The 12,350-nt window shown below is 44.6% G+C and overlaps 1 protein-coding gene across 1 annotated transcript; it reads left to right on the top strand.

The window, feature by feature from the left end:
- Positions 1-461: 461 nt before the first annotated feature.
- Positions 462-11,391, top strand: map3k8 (mitogen-activated protein kinase kinase kinase 8). The gene is made up of 8 exons (XM_083656300.1): positions 462-582; positions 1,482-1,850; positions 2,090-2,260; positions 3,001-3,262; positions 4,671-4,777; positions 6,274-6,426; positions 7,154-7,400; positions 8,952-11,391. Exons 2-8 carry the CDS (start codon positions 1,509-1,511, stop codon positions 9,080-9,082), a joined length of 1,413 nt encoding a protein of 470 aa, XP_083512426.1. The 5' UTR covers positions 462-582; positions 1,482-1,508; the 3' UTR covers positions 9,083-11,391.
- Positions 11,392-12,350: the final 959 nt, after the last annotated feature.

Raw genomic sequence — 12,350 nt, 5'->3', positions numbered from 1 at the left:
GAAAACACATTCCGCAATTCGCATTCCAATTCCATGTAATTACGCTACAACCTCCAGTGTCCTACTTCATCACCAACCACAAGTCATCATCAATACTTTCAAGTTGCTGGTTTGACTGTCTTTAGTTTGAATTTCGTATGATTATGAAAGCGTTTTTTTTTTAGTCCTTGGCTTTATTGAGAAGGTGTTGCTTTTTGCAACTGCAATGGCAAAACACATTTTCCCACAGGAAACCACCCAGCTCCTCTGTGGAAGGTGATAATAATAGATAGCATGCGCTGACATTAAACACGTGAATGTGTTTCTCATCTGGGATTGTAAAGAAAGGGAAAAGAAAAACGAAACTTACAGAGCGCGTTTTATAAGTATTTGGCACCTGACTTGATAGACCCGCCACCTACGCACCAGCTACGCACACGCACTGCTCTAAACGTTACTTCCTCTGTTTACTTCCTTCTTGTAAACGTCAGTAGTCTTGTGTCGTCCACATTCCACTGTTCAGTCACTCAGCCCGTGTTGGACGTAGGTGACGCACTATGGAGAGAAATACAGTCAAAATAAGCTTCTGACTCGAACATTCATGTAAGTAATCCATGTTTGTTTCTTGTTAATGTATCTCACTTTGTTAACAGAGTGAGCTGTATTAGCGTTACTGTTTATTTGTGCCTGCCCAGCATCGAGCAGCAGTGTGTCTGTGGTGTGGTTAGTGACAGTGATTTTTTTAAGCTGGTACTGTATTTGGATTTTGTCTGTGTGTATATTTCTCTGACCTACTGCATATAACGCTACTAGCCTGTTTTGCTGTAATATCGCCAGTATCAGATTATGCATGGGATGATGTGTAATGCAAAGCTTAAGACACTGTGGCCATCTATTGGTCTAATCGACCAACATTGACAAATGTCTTGAAATCTGATTGCTGCAGCTGTATTAGCCGCGACGCACAACCGGCTGCAGCTGTATCTGCACTTCAGAATTATGATACTGTAATGCCAATGGCAACAGTGGGGAATTTGCGGTAAACAAGTGGAATGACAGTCAGGCATATCCTTCCATATTCCCTATAGCCTACTATAGGGAATGCTATAGGGCATAGCATTTAACTATAATTTGCATGCAATGATATGTGCAGCAAGGTGGATGCCATTTGCCCTTCACACACCTACCCCGGACATTTGCTTTTTGTCAACTTGATGATCAACATCCTGGGTTTTGAACTGCTATGAAATGGGTTAAGCTGCCCCTGGGGGCTTCCCAGATTTCTGTGAAACTCCCTTCATTTGCTTGGAAAGCGTCCCATAGCCCCCTCCCCCCTCCGTCTCTCCAGCAAGATGCGTGTTATTTATGTATCCTGCTGTGCCCACAGTGACAGGTCAGGTTGTTTTAGCCATGAGCTGACTGATGACTCATGGGATCTCTGTTATTCTGAGGGGGAGAAAAACGACGGACCACATACTGAACTCTCAGATGTTTCTTTGCAGAGCCAGGAGGACAAGTCAAGAATCAAGATGGAGTACAAATACGACAGCGGAATAGAACTCTTGTTGGCTCACATGAACATAGAGGACATCATCAACGCTGTGGAGACTCTCTATCACATTGAGGAAGAGGAGGAAGAAGTTGGCTTGTCGTGCGAAGAAGAGGAAGGCCTTTCCCAGGAGGAGATGGACGAGAATGAGGAGGTGGGGGACAGCGGGGACTCGGTGGGCCCGGGCGGTCAGCAGGAGGGTCACGGCAGCGTCCGGTACGGGACGGTGTTGGACCTCCTGGCCTTCGTCAATCTCCTGTCTAGCATGCAGCTGCCCACCCTGCAGCACCTGCCACAGGAGATGGGAGTCCTGCTGAATAAGGTGAGAGGTTGTTAGAGTTTAACTTTTTTTCCTTCTGCTTTGCTATCCTCATAACAAGGGAGTGAATTCATGTTTGTGTGCATTGCATTTGTCTGTGTCAGTATGCCTGTGTCAGTATGTGTCAGTATGTGTCAGTATGCCTGTGTCAGTATGTGTCAGTATGCCTTTTGTTGTGTTTATGCTTTGCTGAAGCCCAGGGCAGCTTGTTATTTTCCTTTGTAACTGGCTCTTGTTTGCAGAAGGACATGGCTGTGAAGAATGGCCGTTATCGGATCGATATGGACGTGCTCCTGTTTCCATGGAAGTTGCCCAACAAGAATCCCGGCTCTGGCCTCGTGCCCAAGGGCTCCTTTGGTAAAGTCCATTTGGCTCAGGACAGCAAGACCAGGAAGAGAATGGCATGCAAACTGGTGAGTTCTTCCCAACAATGATTGGAATGCGACCTGAGTGGATTTCTCGAAACTGTTGGCCTGAGTGCCAAGAATTTAATCTTCCAAGTATCGTTGTTTACGAAGCAAACACTGTGTCTTAATAATGAATGTTCATGTCAACATGACATTTTACATGTTGGCCCTTCTTACACACTAGTGTCGTGTGCTGTAAAAGGGGAACATTGTTTTTTAAAAGAAGAACCATTATCTCTGTAACTGACTTGCAAAACTGGCCAAGGTCACTGAAAGAACGGAAACTTAAGAGAAATTCCCCACAGCAGCTCCTCTGGACCGATCGGACAGTGGTGAATTATGGTGTTGCTTAAAACCTGACATAACTGCTAAATATTAAATATGCTAGTTTTGCTATTCTCTTGATATATTTGGCTTGATTTGTGTGGGACACTAGCAAACCCCTGGCAAAATTCCCAGTATTTTCTTATCTGATTCAGCTCTCCACCTGGGCAGGTGTATCTTGCAATGGAAAATATTAACAGGCAAGACAGGAGTGGTTTCCTGGCCATGGCGCTATCACAGTGCCATGTTTACAGACAATACACTGTAAAAAGCTTATCAGCAGCAGTTCAGTAGCTGGTTCTCCAATTTACAATATATCTCCTGCACATTATCAGGCAGCCTGGGATACGGATGCTAACACTTACACTCATCAAAGTAATCATCGTTAATGGTCTTATTAAACATCAATATCATCCTCCTAGATTCCCATGGAGAACTTCAAAGCGGCCGATGTGGAGATCCAGGCCCGGTTCCGTCATGAGAACATCGCCGAGCTCTACGGCGCTCTGCTCTGGGACCAGACGGTCCACCTGTTCATGGAGGCCGGCGAGGGCGGCTCGGTTCTGGAGAAGCTCGACAGCTGCGGGCCCATGAGGGAGTTTGAGATAATCTGGGTGACCAAGCAGGTGCTGCGAGGCCTGGAGTACCTCCACTCCCACAACGTCATCCACCACGATATCAAACGTAAGTGCAAAACACAAACGTGTGCGTCCTCTTTCCTCATTCACTTTGATGATTTACTCTCATGACAGATGCGTTGGGTTGTTATTGGCTAGCACAGGCAGTTCAGGAAAGTGTGTGACGTCACTTTACGTCAAACAAACCACGGACGGATATAGTTGTTGAGAGAGCCTTTAGTGCCTTTCAGGAAACAGTTGAATCATGCAACACACAGCCAGGCCAAATAGACCACAGATACTGTATAAGACACCGACAGTCTTGCGCAATACATTTTACAGAATATAAGCCTCCATTGCAGGCTTGTTGAAGGCCTTGTGACGTGTGGGCTAAGGTGTTTACAGGTAGACAGGTCACACGCACAATCTGGTAATGACTGACAGAGATTGCTGGAACAGAGGAAGCTAGTTTGGTTGAGTTTTGAGGGTTGATGTGAGCTAATCTCAAGCACTCACTCAGTTCGACCACAGCAGCACTGACTGGGATCAAAGCATTCTCCAGCCGTCTGTCAGCCAGTCGTGACCATAAAGGCTGTTTGGTGGCTGGAAAGTCCAGCCTGCTCCTCCCTGATTCCCATACTCCCTCCTTCAAGAAGGGTTAAATGTAGGGTGCCGATAGGCCAGTGACTAACGACAGCGGCCAGCTTTGTGGCCCCGGAGCCTGACGTGCTGCTGTGGTCCTCGGTGCTTCCTGCCTCCACTCAAAATATGCAATTTTACCTCGGTGAGGTAATGAAGCAGAAGGCAGAGAGGTTTCAGAGAGGCCTGCCCTCAAATTATCTCTTAGAATTCCTTGCTAAAACACACTTGGTCGACTTTCTCAGTTATTGCTTTGAAGAATTCAGTGCAATTTCCTCGTTCTGACGAAACCAAAGCAAACGCTGACCCACACAGCCATAGACTAACAGCACAGAAACACTGAAAATGTACAGCCTCTTATTTTGACACACGCTATCTGTTAAAGGAGACCAGTCTATTCCTGTAAGCTACTGAGATGTGACCTGGTTGACGCGCTTGCTTTGTTGATGTTAAATACGATACCGTCTTGTTGTGTCCTGTGTTGAGAAACTTGAGAAAGGCTGTTCTTCGGTCGCGGAAACAATCCATTTTATTGCTCCAGTGCACAAAATGTGAATACAGTTTTACAGTCCATTTCCATTGTGCCAAAAACACAAACATGACAGCAGCACCAAACAAACTTTAGCGCCACAGCGAAGCAGTCAAAAACCCTTTGCCCTTCCGGGGTCAAACACCTAGTGAACAACAGTGAAGTGAACAGCGACACCCATGGATACACAGAGCATAACATTCAATAATCACACACAGGAAATATGACCACACCATATTTGGCTCCTACATTATCCTTCTGCAAATTCAGTGAATATTAACCCTTCATTTTCTTCCTTTCCCTTTAGCCAGTAACATAGTCCTGATGTCAGACAAGGCGGTGCTGGTGGACTTCGGCCTGACGGTGCAGATGACAGAGGAAATATACACTCCCAGAGACCATAGAGGAACAGAGGTGAGGAAAAGACCCCGAGATCTGCTGCAGCCTCATTTACTGCTCTGAGTGTCAGCCAGTGATGGATGTATGGATGGTATCATCAAGAACCAAACTCAGCGTGTCTAACGTCTTCGTAATTGCCTCCTCGAGTCTGTACTTATTCAAATGTTTTAATCTATGAACTGGAGTAGCTGTGTTTACGTCTAGGAAAAGCAGCTGCTGTGCTCTGGTTCATGACTCAAGTTAGACACCCTCAGGGATTAAATAAATATACTGTATATATATTTTGTCTGAAGACATGTGGGCACTTGTCTCTCGTTTTGTCAAAAACAGTCTACAGCAAAGTTGGAAAGCTAATAACTGGCAAGCATTAGTGTGCAGAACAGTGCACCCACTCACACGATAGGTGCTAATTAGGGATGTCACAATATATCGTCCCACAAAACGTATATCAATATCAATATCAAAACGTGACAATATATATCGTTGAGATGAAATCTCATATCGCGAGAAAAAGAAGCTGAACATGGTGGAACTGATCTGCATCTGATTGCATGCTCGCTCTCATTTTCATTGCTTTGTTTGAACAGACGAGGGACGTTACAGACACGGAGGATGAAAATGGTGAAATTACTCAAATTAGTGTGGAGGATGCCCCCTCAACTTACAAATCGATCGCAAAAAAATATTGTTAAAATATCGTATCGTTATCGTGAACCCTATATCGTGTATCGTATCGTGAACTGAGTGTATCGTGACACCCCTAGTGCTAATTGTTTCTAGTGGTTATCAGTGTTTGGAGACATTTCTATCTACACTTGGGAAAATTTAGGATGATATAAGAGCATTTCCTCTTATCCTGCTTCTTCCTTGTCCCCCTTGTTTTTGTGTGTGTGTGTGTGTGTGTGTGTGTGTGTGTGTGTGTGTGTGTGTGTGTGTGTGTGTGTGTGTGTGTGTGTGTGTGTGTGTGTGTGTGTGTGTGTGTGTGTGTGTGTGTGTGTGTGTGTGTGTGTGTGTGTGTGTGTGTGTGTGTGCGTGCGTGCGTGCGTGCGTGCGTGCGTGTTGGGCCACTTGTGGCTTGGTGGAAAGTCCCAGGGCTCCCACATTGGTAATAATAAGACGGAGAGGGCTAGCAAACAGTTTGCAATGCTGGGTTACTCTGGCTGACATTAACCTGCGAGAGCAGCCTGGAATTTCCAAGAGAGAGAGATCTTTCACACTCTATGGGCCATTGCACTTTAGCACTGCCGTTACCATGACTCTGGCCATCTGGATTTGATGAATGTTAAATGTTGTTGAATGTTGTTTGATACATTAAATACAATAAAAAAATCAAGATCATATTGTTTTCTGTTGATTTTGTTTTTGTTTTCTGTTGAGTTTCTTGTTTCACATAATCAGTCACTTGATTGAAACCATTAAAAGAGGAACTGCTTTCCAAAGACTTCAGTCTGCCGTTATCTTCTGCAGTCCGAGAATATCTCACTCATGATGTTTTCCTCATTTTGCCCTAGATGTATATGAGTCCGGAGGTGGTTCTGGGTAGGGGTCACAACACCAAGGCGGACATCTACAGCCTGGGCACCACCATCATCCACATGCAGACTGGAAGCCCCCCCTGGGTCCGGAGATATCCTCGCACTGCCTACCCATCCTATCTCTACATTGTGAGTACATGGTAACTCGGCATTCATAGTGTACAATAGGATGGACACTGACAGTGCATGCTATATATAGCCTGGCAGTTTTTTGTTCTCACATCACACAGACAACCTCAATCACTCTCTATCATCACACACCAAACAAATGACTCATGTCATGTCACATGTCATGTGAGATGAAGCCAAGATGGACAGTATCTTGTGTCTTGAGGCATTTCAAAAGTGACACACTTTCCCGTGGCCTTGTTTAGTTTTTTCCACAGCCTAGATAACAGTATCATGAGATACAGCAGGCCTAGCAGGCTCGTGTTTGCTGCTCAAGCCCCACTTACTGTAGTCAGGCAGTCACTGCTTTGCTTTCCATGACACAGGTTCTTGATTTTGAGAAGTCCTGTTTCTGTTTTTGAAATGGTTATCTGCCGTTACTTTTGACTGACAGAATGACTCACTTCCTCATGAAACTGCTGTCATGGAGTGACAGTGCTGTTTAGAGGCTTAACTCACTATTACAGGCTGCGCTCTGCCACGCCTCTTTGTTCCATTTCAACCACAACCAAACATGTTTTACTGCTACACACTGACACTGGGGAAAAAGCAAGAGTGGAGGAAAAGTTTCTGGAGAAATTCGGCTGGGTTTCTTGTGCTTGTCTCTGCTGCTCTCGTGCTGTGGTTTTCCTGCAGCTTTGTCTGATGCCGATTTTTCTTCGGATTCATCTGATCTTTCTCTCACCAGATCCACAAGCTGGCGCCCCCTTTGGAGGACATAGCAGAGGACTGCAGCCCGGCTATGCGCTCCTTCCTGGAGCGAGCCCTGGAGAGGAACCCTGCCCAGCGCAGCTCAGCATTAGAGCTCCTGAAGGACGAGGCCATCAACCCCCCCAGGGAGGACCAGCCACGCTGCTGGAGCCTGGACTCGGCCCTGGGGGAGGCCAACCACCCCATGCTGCGGCAGCACAGCCAGCAGGCAGACACCACGCAGGGTAAGGGCTGCACCATCACACTCATTTGTTTCCAACTAGAAGTGCACACAGAGAGTGCAGACCTCCGCCAAGGACAATACTACAGTCTGCTATGATATCCATAGTCCATGGAGTCGGATCAGAACCCTAACCCACCCATCTCCCCCCAGCCACTCCCACTACCCACCGACTCTTTGCGACCTTCATATCCCTAGCTACGCTACAGCCCCTTTTCCTTAACCCCGCCCCCTTCGCTCAGCACACCACCTCCCACCACTCACATAGGGCCAGATTGTGACCGAGCACTTCCACCAGTAGCCTACTGTAACACCATCACTCCCAATTATAGCTACTAATTTGATGAGAAGGACTGGTAATCAAAGTTTATTATGCCAACATTTATATTTTTCATATTCAAATTTAGTAATTCTTCCATTCAGATGACACCAGAAACTTTGCTCTAGCTTTAAAACAGCCCGATACAGCAATTTGATGGGGTCCATCACCCAAATATGTGATATTAGTCAGATTAGTAATGTTGCATGTGCAATGTGCATCCTGGATATGGTTTGTTACAATAGTGTTAGCTCAAATGCTAACGTTAAACAGTATGTGGATGGACAATGCTAACGCCATTAGCGCCATGTTCTGGGTCGTACAGTAAAATAAAAACACAGATTTTGGTGGTCTAACCTAACCTAAACAAAAACATCCGCCTTGTAAAAAAAAAAAATGAAATTGACCCAGGGGCCACACTGAGTGAGGGGCAGACAGTTGCCCACCCCTGCCCTATCCACTCCCCTACCCACCCCTCGTACCCCGACTCTCTAAGACCTTCCTATCCCTAGCTACTAGGGGTGGGGGAAAAAATCGATACACCATAGTATCGCAATATTTTGCCTGACGATATTGTATCGATATTTGGACGCCAAAATTTGCATGCCATGCCATGGCAGGCCAGGCCACCGGGCATCTGCCCGAAGCGCCCGATGACTCCAGAGAAGCTTAATAATGTAGCCTACGTGTGAGGCAAAAACAAAACAAAACAAAAAAACACTGCATGTTTTACTTCTGGTGAGGTCAAGGGAAAGGTGATTCCCGCCCCTACTTATTGCTTGTTGTGTCTCTTGTTGTTTTTGCACTCATATGCCCTGTTATATTTGTACTATGTTGTAAACGGAGTTCACAGCACAAGAATTTCACACGTGATACTTGTACTACGGAGTGACAATAAAAATCTTGAATCTTGAATCTTGAATCTACTAGCTACGGCCCCCTTTCCGTAGCCGCGCCCCCCTCCCTTGACCGGAATCTGATCGAATCCACACCTAAATTTAATGGGTTCTTCCTTGGCCCATGCTACACTCTTCCAGCAAGTTTCATGAAAATCGGCCCAGTAGTTTTTCCGTAATCCTGCTAACAAACAGACATAACACAGACATGGCACAAACATAACCTCCTTGATGGCGGAGGAACGCATGAGCATTGATAGAAGCACCAATGTAGTTCTCACTTATTTGCACTCTCAGATATGCCATTTATGTCCTGACATCTTGCTTTTCCTTCCTGCAGAATCGTCCCTGTACTCGGAGGACTCGGGCCACATGAGGAGGAAGGGCTCCCTGTACATTGACCTGGGGGCCTTGGCAGACTACTATAAGCTACCTGTCGTGAGAGGGCCTCCTGCCTCAGAGTACGGCTAGCTGGGTCACAGTTCACCATCACTGTGGCTGACCTATCACATAGGGCTCGCTGTTCACCATCAGCAGGACTAACCTATCACATACGGCTGGCTGTTCACCATCAGCAGGACTGGTAAATTGTTCAGACAGACTGGCAGTTGTCAAGGCCTAAAAAAAAATAAAGTCCGGTTCCGGTTTCCGACCGACCCTGTCAATTTACGTGCGACCCAAATTTATTTTATGAGCTTGTTGATTTGACGGTGGCGCTAAGGGGCGGGGTTTGCCACTGCGCGAAGGTGCTTTTTACTACGGATACTTTAAAACAAAAATGGCAGGGAGCATGACGGACATGTGCCTTTGTTGAGGTTCCAGCGCTGTGAACCCGGTACCATACCGTGGCGTGAAAACACTGCAGACGACTGATTGGTCAGGCAGAATCGTGTTTACTGTATCTACTGTCAATACTGGATAGCAGTTTAGTGGGGCTTACCCTCTCTTCTGTTATTTCCATCAGTCTTTTGTGTTGCTGCCTTCGGCTCTGGTGAAATAAAATCGATCTCCTTGCTCAGCTTTAACATGCGGTGGTTTTCAATTGTTTTGAGAGAGAAAAAGTCCGCTCCTCGGGAAGCCCTTTGTAGTTGGCTCCACTAGGCCGCAGGCGGGGGTTTAGCGAAGCCGCGGTCTTGCCTGGTGAGAGGCCACCGGGGAAGTGGCTTCACTTCTCCCCGTAGCGTGACTCCCGTCCCCCGCGCTGCGCATGCATGTGAGTTTGAGTAACAACAAAGTGATATCCATTCTCCTGGCCGATTGTCACATTTGCCCATGTACACTGTAATGTAGGTAATTTAGAGGCACCAGTATTCCAGTTGAAAAGTTCTGTGTATGGATTTAATTTTAACGTTATACTTATAGCCTACTTGGGCTGTGGGCGAAGGGCAGATATGCGGTCGCTATGACGACCAGGTGTGGGCGGAGGTGAGTAAACTTGCTATGGAAACAGAGTCTATATCAAGTAGAGACGATAAGACCAGGTCGAGTAGAGCTGTACTGTGCTGTTATATGGTGGAAATGAGCCATATGTGTCGCTTCTCTGCCCATGCAGCACTAGCGTGCCAACCAAAATTGTGAGATTGGGGTTAAAATCATTTGAAAACGTGCTTCAGGAAGTTAAACAGTGCCCTTGTATATTCGTATCAGCAGCCGGCAAAGTGGACAGAGCTGACAAATGTTTTTTTTGGAGTAGAAAAAAGAACACATTTAAAATCAGCACGTTTTAATAACATTGAAGCATTCATATTGACTTAAATATTTTGTTCATATAAAAACGTGTGTAGAGCACAGTGGTAGAGTACATGTAGGGTATGTTATGAAAAAAGTATCCATCGCTGCTGTAATTTTAAGGAAAATAAAAAAATATATATATTTCCTATCTATCCCTTGCTGCCACTGGGAAAAAAAAAAAAAATTCCCTACCGACCCATCACCTCAACTGACAACCAACAGGAACCAAACTTTATTTTTTTTAGGCCCAACGGGCTTGGCTTGGTGATGAACTGTGGATGTTTGCAAGACTCATGGCCTGTAATGAATGAAGAGGAAGGCCTTGATGCTTGCATTGAAATGGACCCATGTACAGTCTTGGCAACACTGCAGGACAGTTGAAAGAGATGGATCAACACTGCAGGATAGTTGAAAGAGATGGATCATTGAGCATCTTAGACGCTTTCAGCTCGACAACATAAACATTCTAGATTGCCCCCAGCTTACTTCCTTTTGCAGGGTTTGCTAGTACAATAACTGACAGGACATACTGTACATTCCAAACCTAGCAACACAATTCTGTGCAAACCCATCTATTGGATTAACTTTTGGTATTTTTATATCGTAACTTCATGTGGGATGTTTGTACATAATATATTGCAATGTGATCATAAGCAAATTAGCTGTTCAATTTGATTACTCATGTAAATATGCCTTATAGGCTTTAAGGTTAAGCCATAATTCTGCTTTTTATGATTAATCTGTAAGAAGATGTGTGGACTATACAAACATAACTGTTTGACATGTGGTTCTTCATGGACTTATTCGTGTTAGTTCCTATGGAATGTGAATAACATCATAGCAATTGCTATGCAAAAAAATACCTTTTGGATGACATACCTGTATATGATCTCAAAGTTTTGTTTTGTACATCCTGTGAGATGAAACCTACTGTTGCTTTGTACTACATCAAAAAAAATACTGTTTTCCATTAGTTTTGAGCATAAAAAGTGGCTAATGTTTGAACCTGAAAATGTGTCACGAGTCATGCCATTGTGTCAATAAAATTAAAATGCAATACTGCTGTTTCTGTTTGTTCACATCATTTGAAGTAATTAGCAGCTTTAACATGGTCAGCCTGGATTTGCCATTTCACAACTGGAAGAAATTTGGTTCCAGTGAAAAAGGACATTTAAAAGGTTCTATATTTCACCATGTTATGTTTCATTTTCGGTCTGCAGCCTGCTTCACTTTGCTTTTGTAACAAAATTCCTGGACCATTAGCTCTCTGAATAAGTGACAGAAACATATTTGACCCTGAAAGCCTCCTACTGTAGCTGGTTGGTCATGTTGGATCTAAAACTGAGACTCATTATCTCTGAGCAGCATCAGACGACGACAACAAGGGGTTTTCTGCTTCAATCCTCTCATGGTTTCCAGCTGTAAAACCAGAATGGCTCACAGATCTGACTTTTGATTAAAACAAAAAAACATGACAGTCAAGATGAGTATTATTGGAAAGAACTGACAGGAGAGAGCTTTATTCCAGGTGAGCTGAGGTATGAAGTTCCATGGTGATAGAGGAGTGGGTGGGAAAACCCTCTCAAACCATAGTGGACTTTATCTCTATTTTCTTTTCTTTTTTACCATGGAAGTAACAGGACAGAAAACCGTGCTGGAAAGTTCAGCCACAGAACTTCAATGTTGAACACAGGTTTTCCACACTGTTGCAAGCAGAATACACCCTGGAGCTTCAAATCCCATTAGGCTGTATTGTACTGTATGTATATGAGACTATTATGAGACTAACAAGGAATACAATCAAAATAAGATAATATTTTATCAGACGAAGCTTGTATAATACATACTGAGTAAAAACCTTTTACAAACTACAGTTTCATTTGGAGTAAATACCGTACTTTCATCTATTTGTTCTTAATTCTTGCCTTTGTGTAGATTTTATATCAAGTGTCAAAAATGAATTGTAAACGGTTTTATTTATTTAAAACTAAACCAAAAGATCTACATG

The sequence above is a fragment of the Poromitra crassiceps genome, assembly GCF_964638095.1.
Source record: "Poromitra crassiceps genome assembly, chromosome: 2".
Taxonomy (NCBI): domain Eukaryota; kingdom Metazoa; phylum Chordata; class Actinopteri; order Beryciformes; family Melamphaidae; genus Poromitra; species Poromitra crassiceps.
Note: the sequence above shows the minus strand (reverse complement) of the source record. Positions and strands in the feature narration are given on the sequence as shown.

Bases quoted from the DNA above. Each gene is read 5' to 3' on its own strand.
- map3k8 (XM_083656300.1), top strand. From the start codon at position 1,509: ATGGAGTACAAATACGACAGCGGAATAGAACTCTTGTTGGCTCACATG. The intron at 6,427-7,153 runs GTGAGTACATGG...TTCTCTCACCAG, and splicing joins ACCCATCCTATCTCTACATT to ATCCACAAGCTGGCGCCCCC. The intron at 7,401-8,951 runs GTAAGGGCTGCA...TCCTTCCTGCAG, and splicing joins GCAGGCAGACACCACGCAGG to AATCGTCCCTGTACTCGGAG.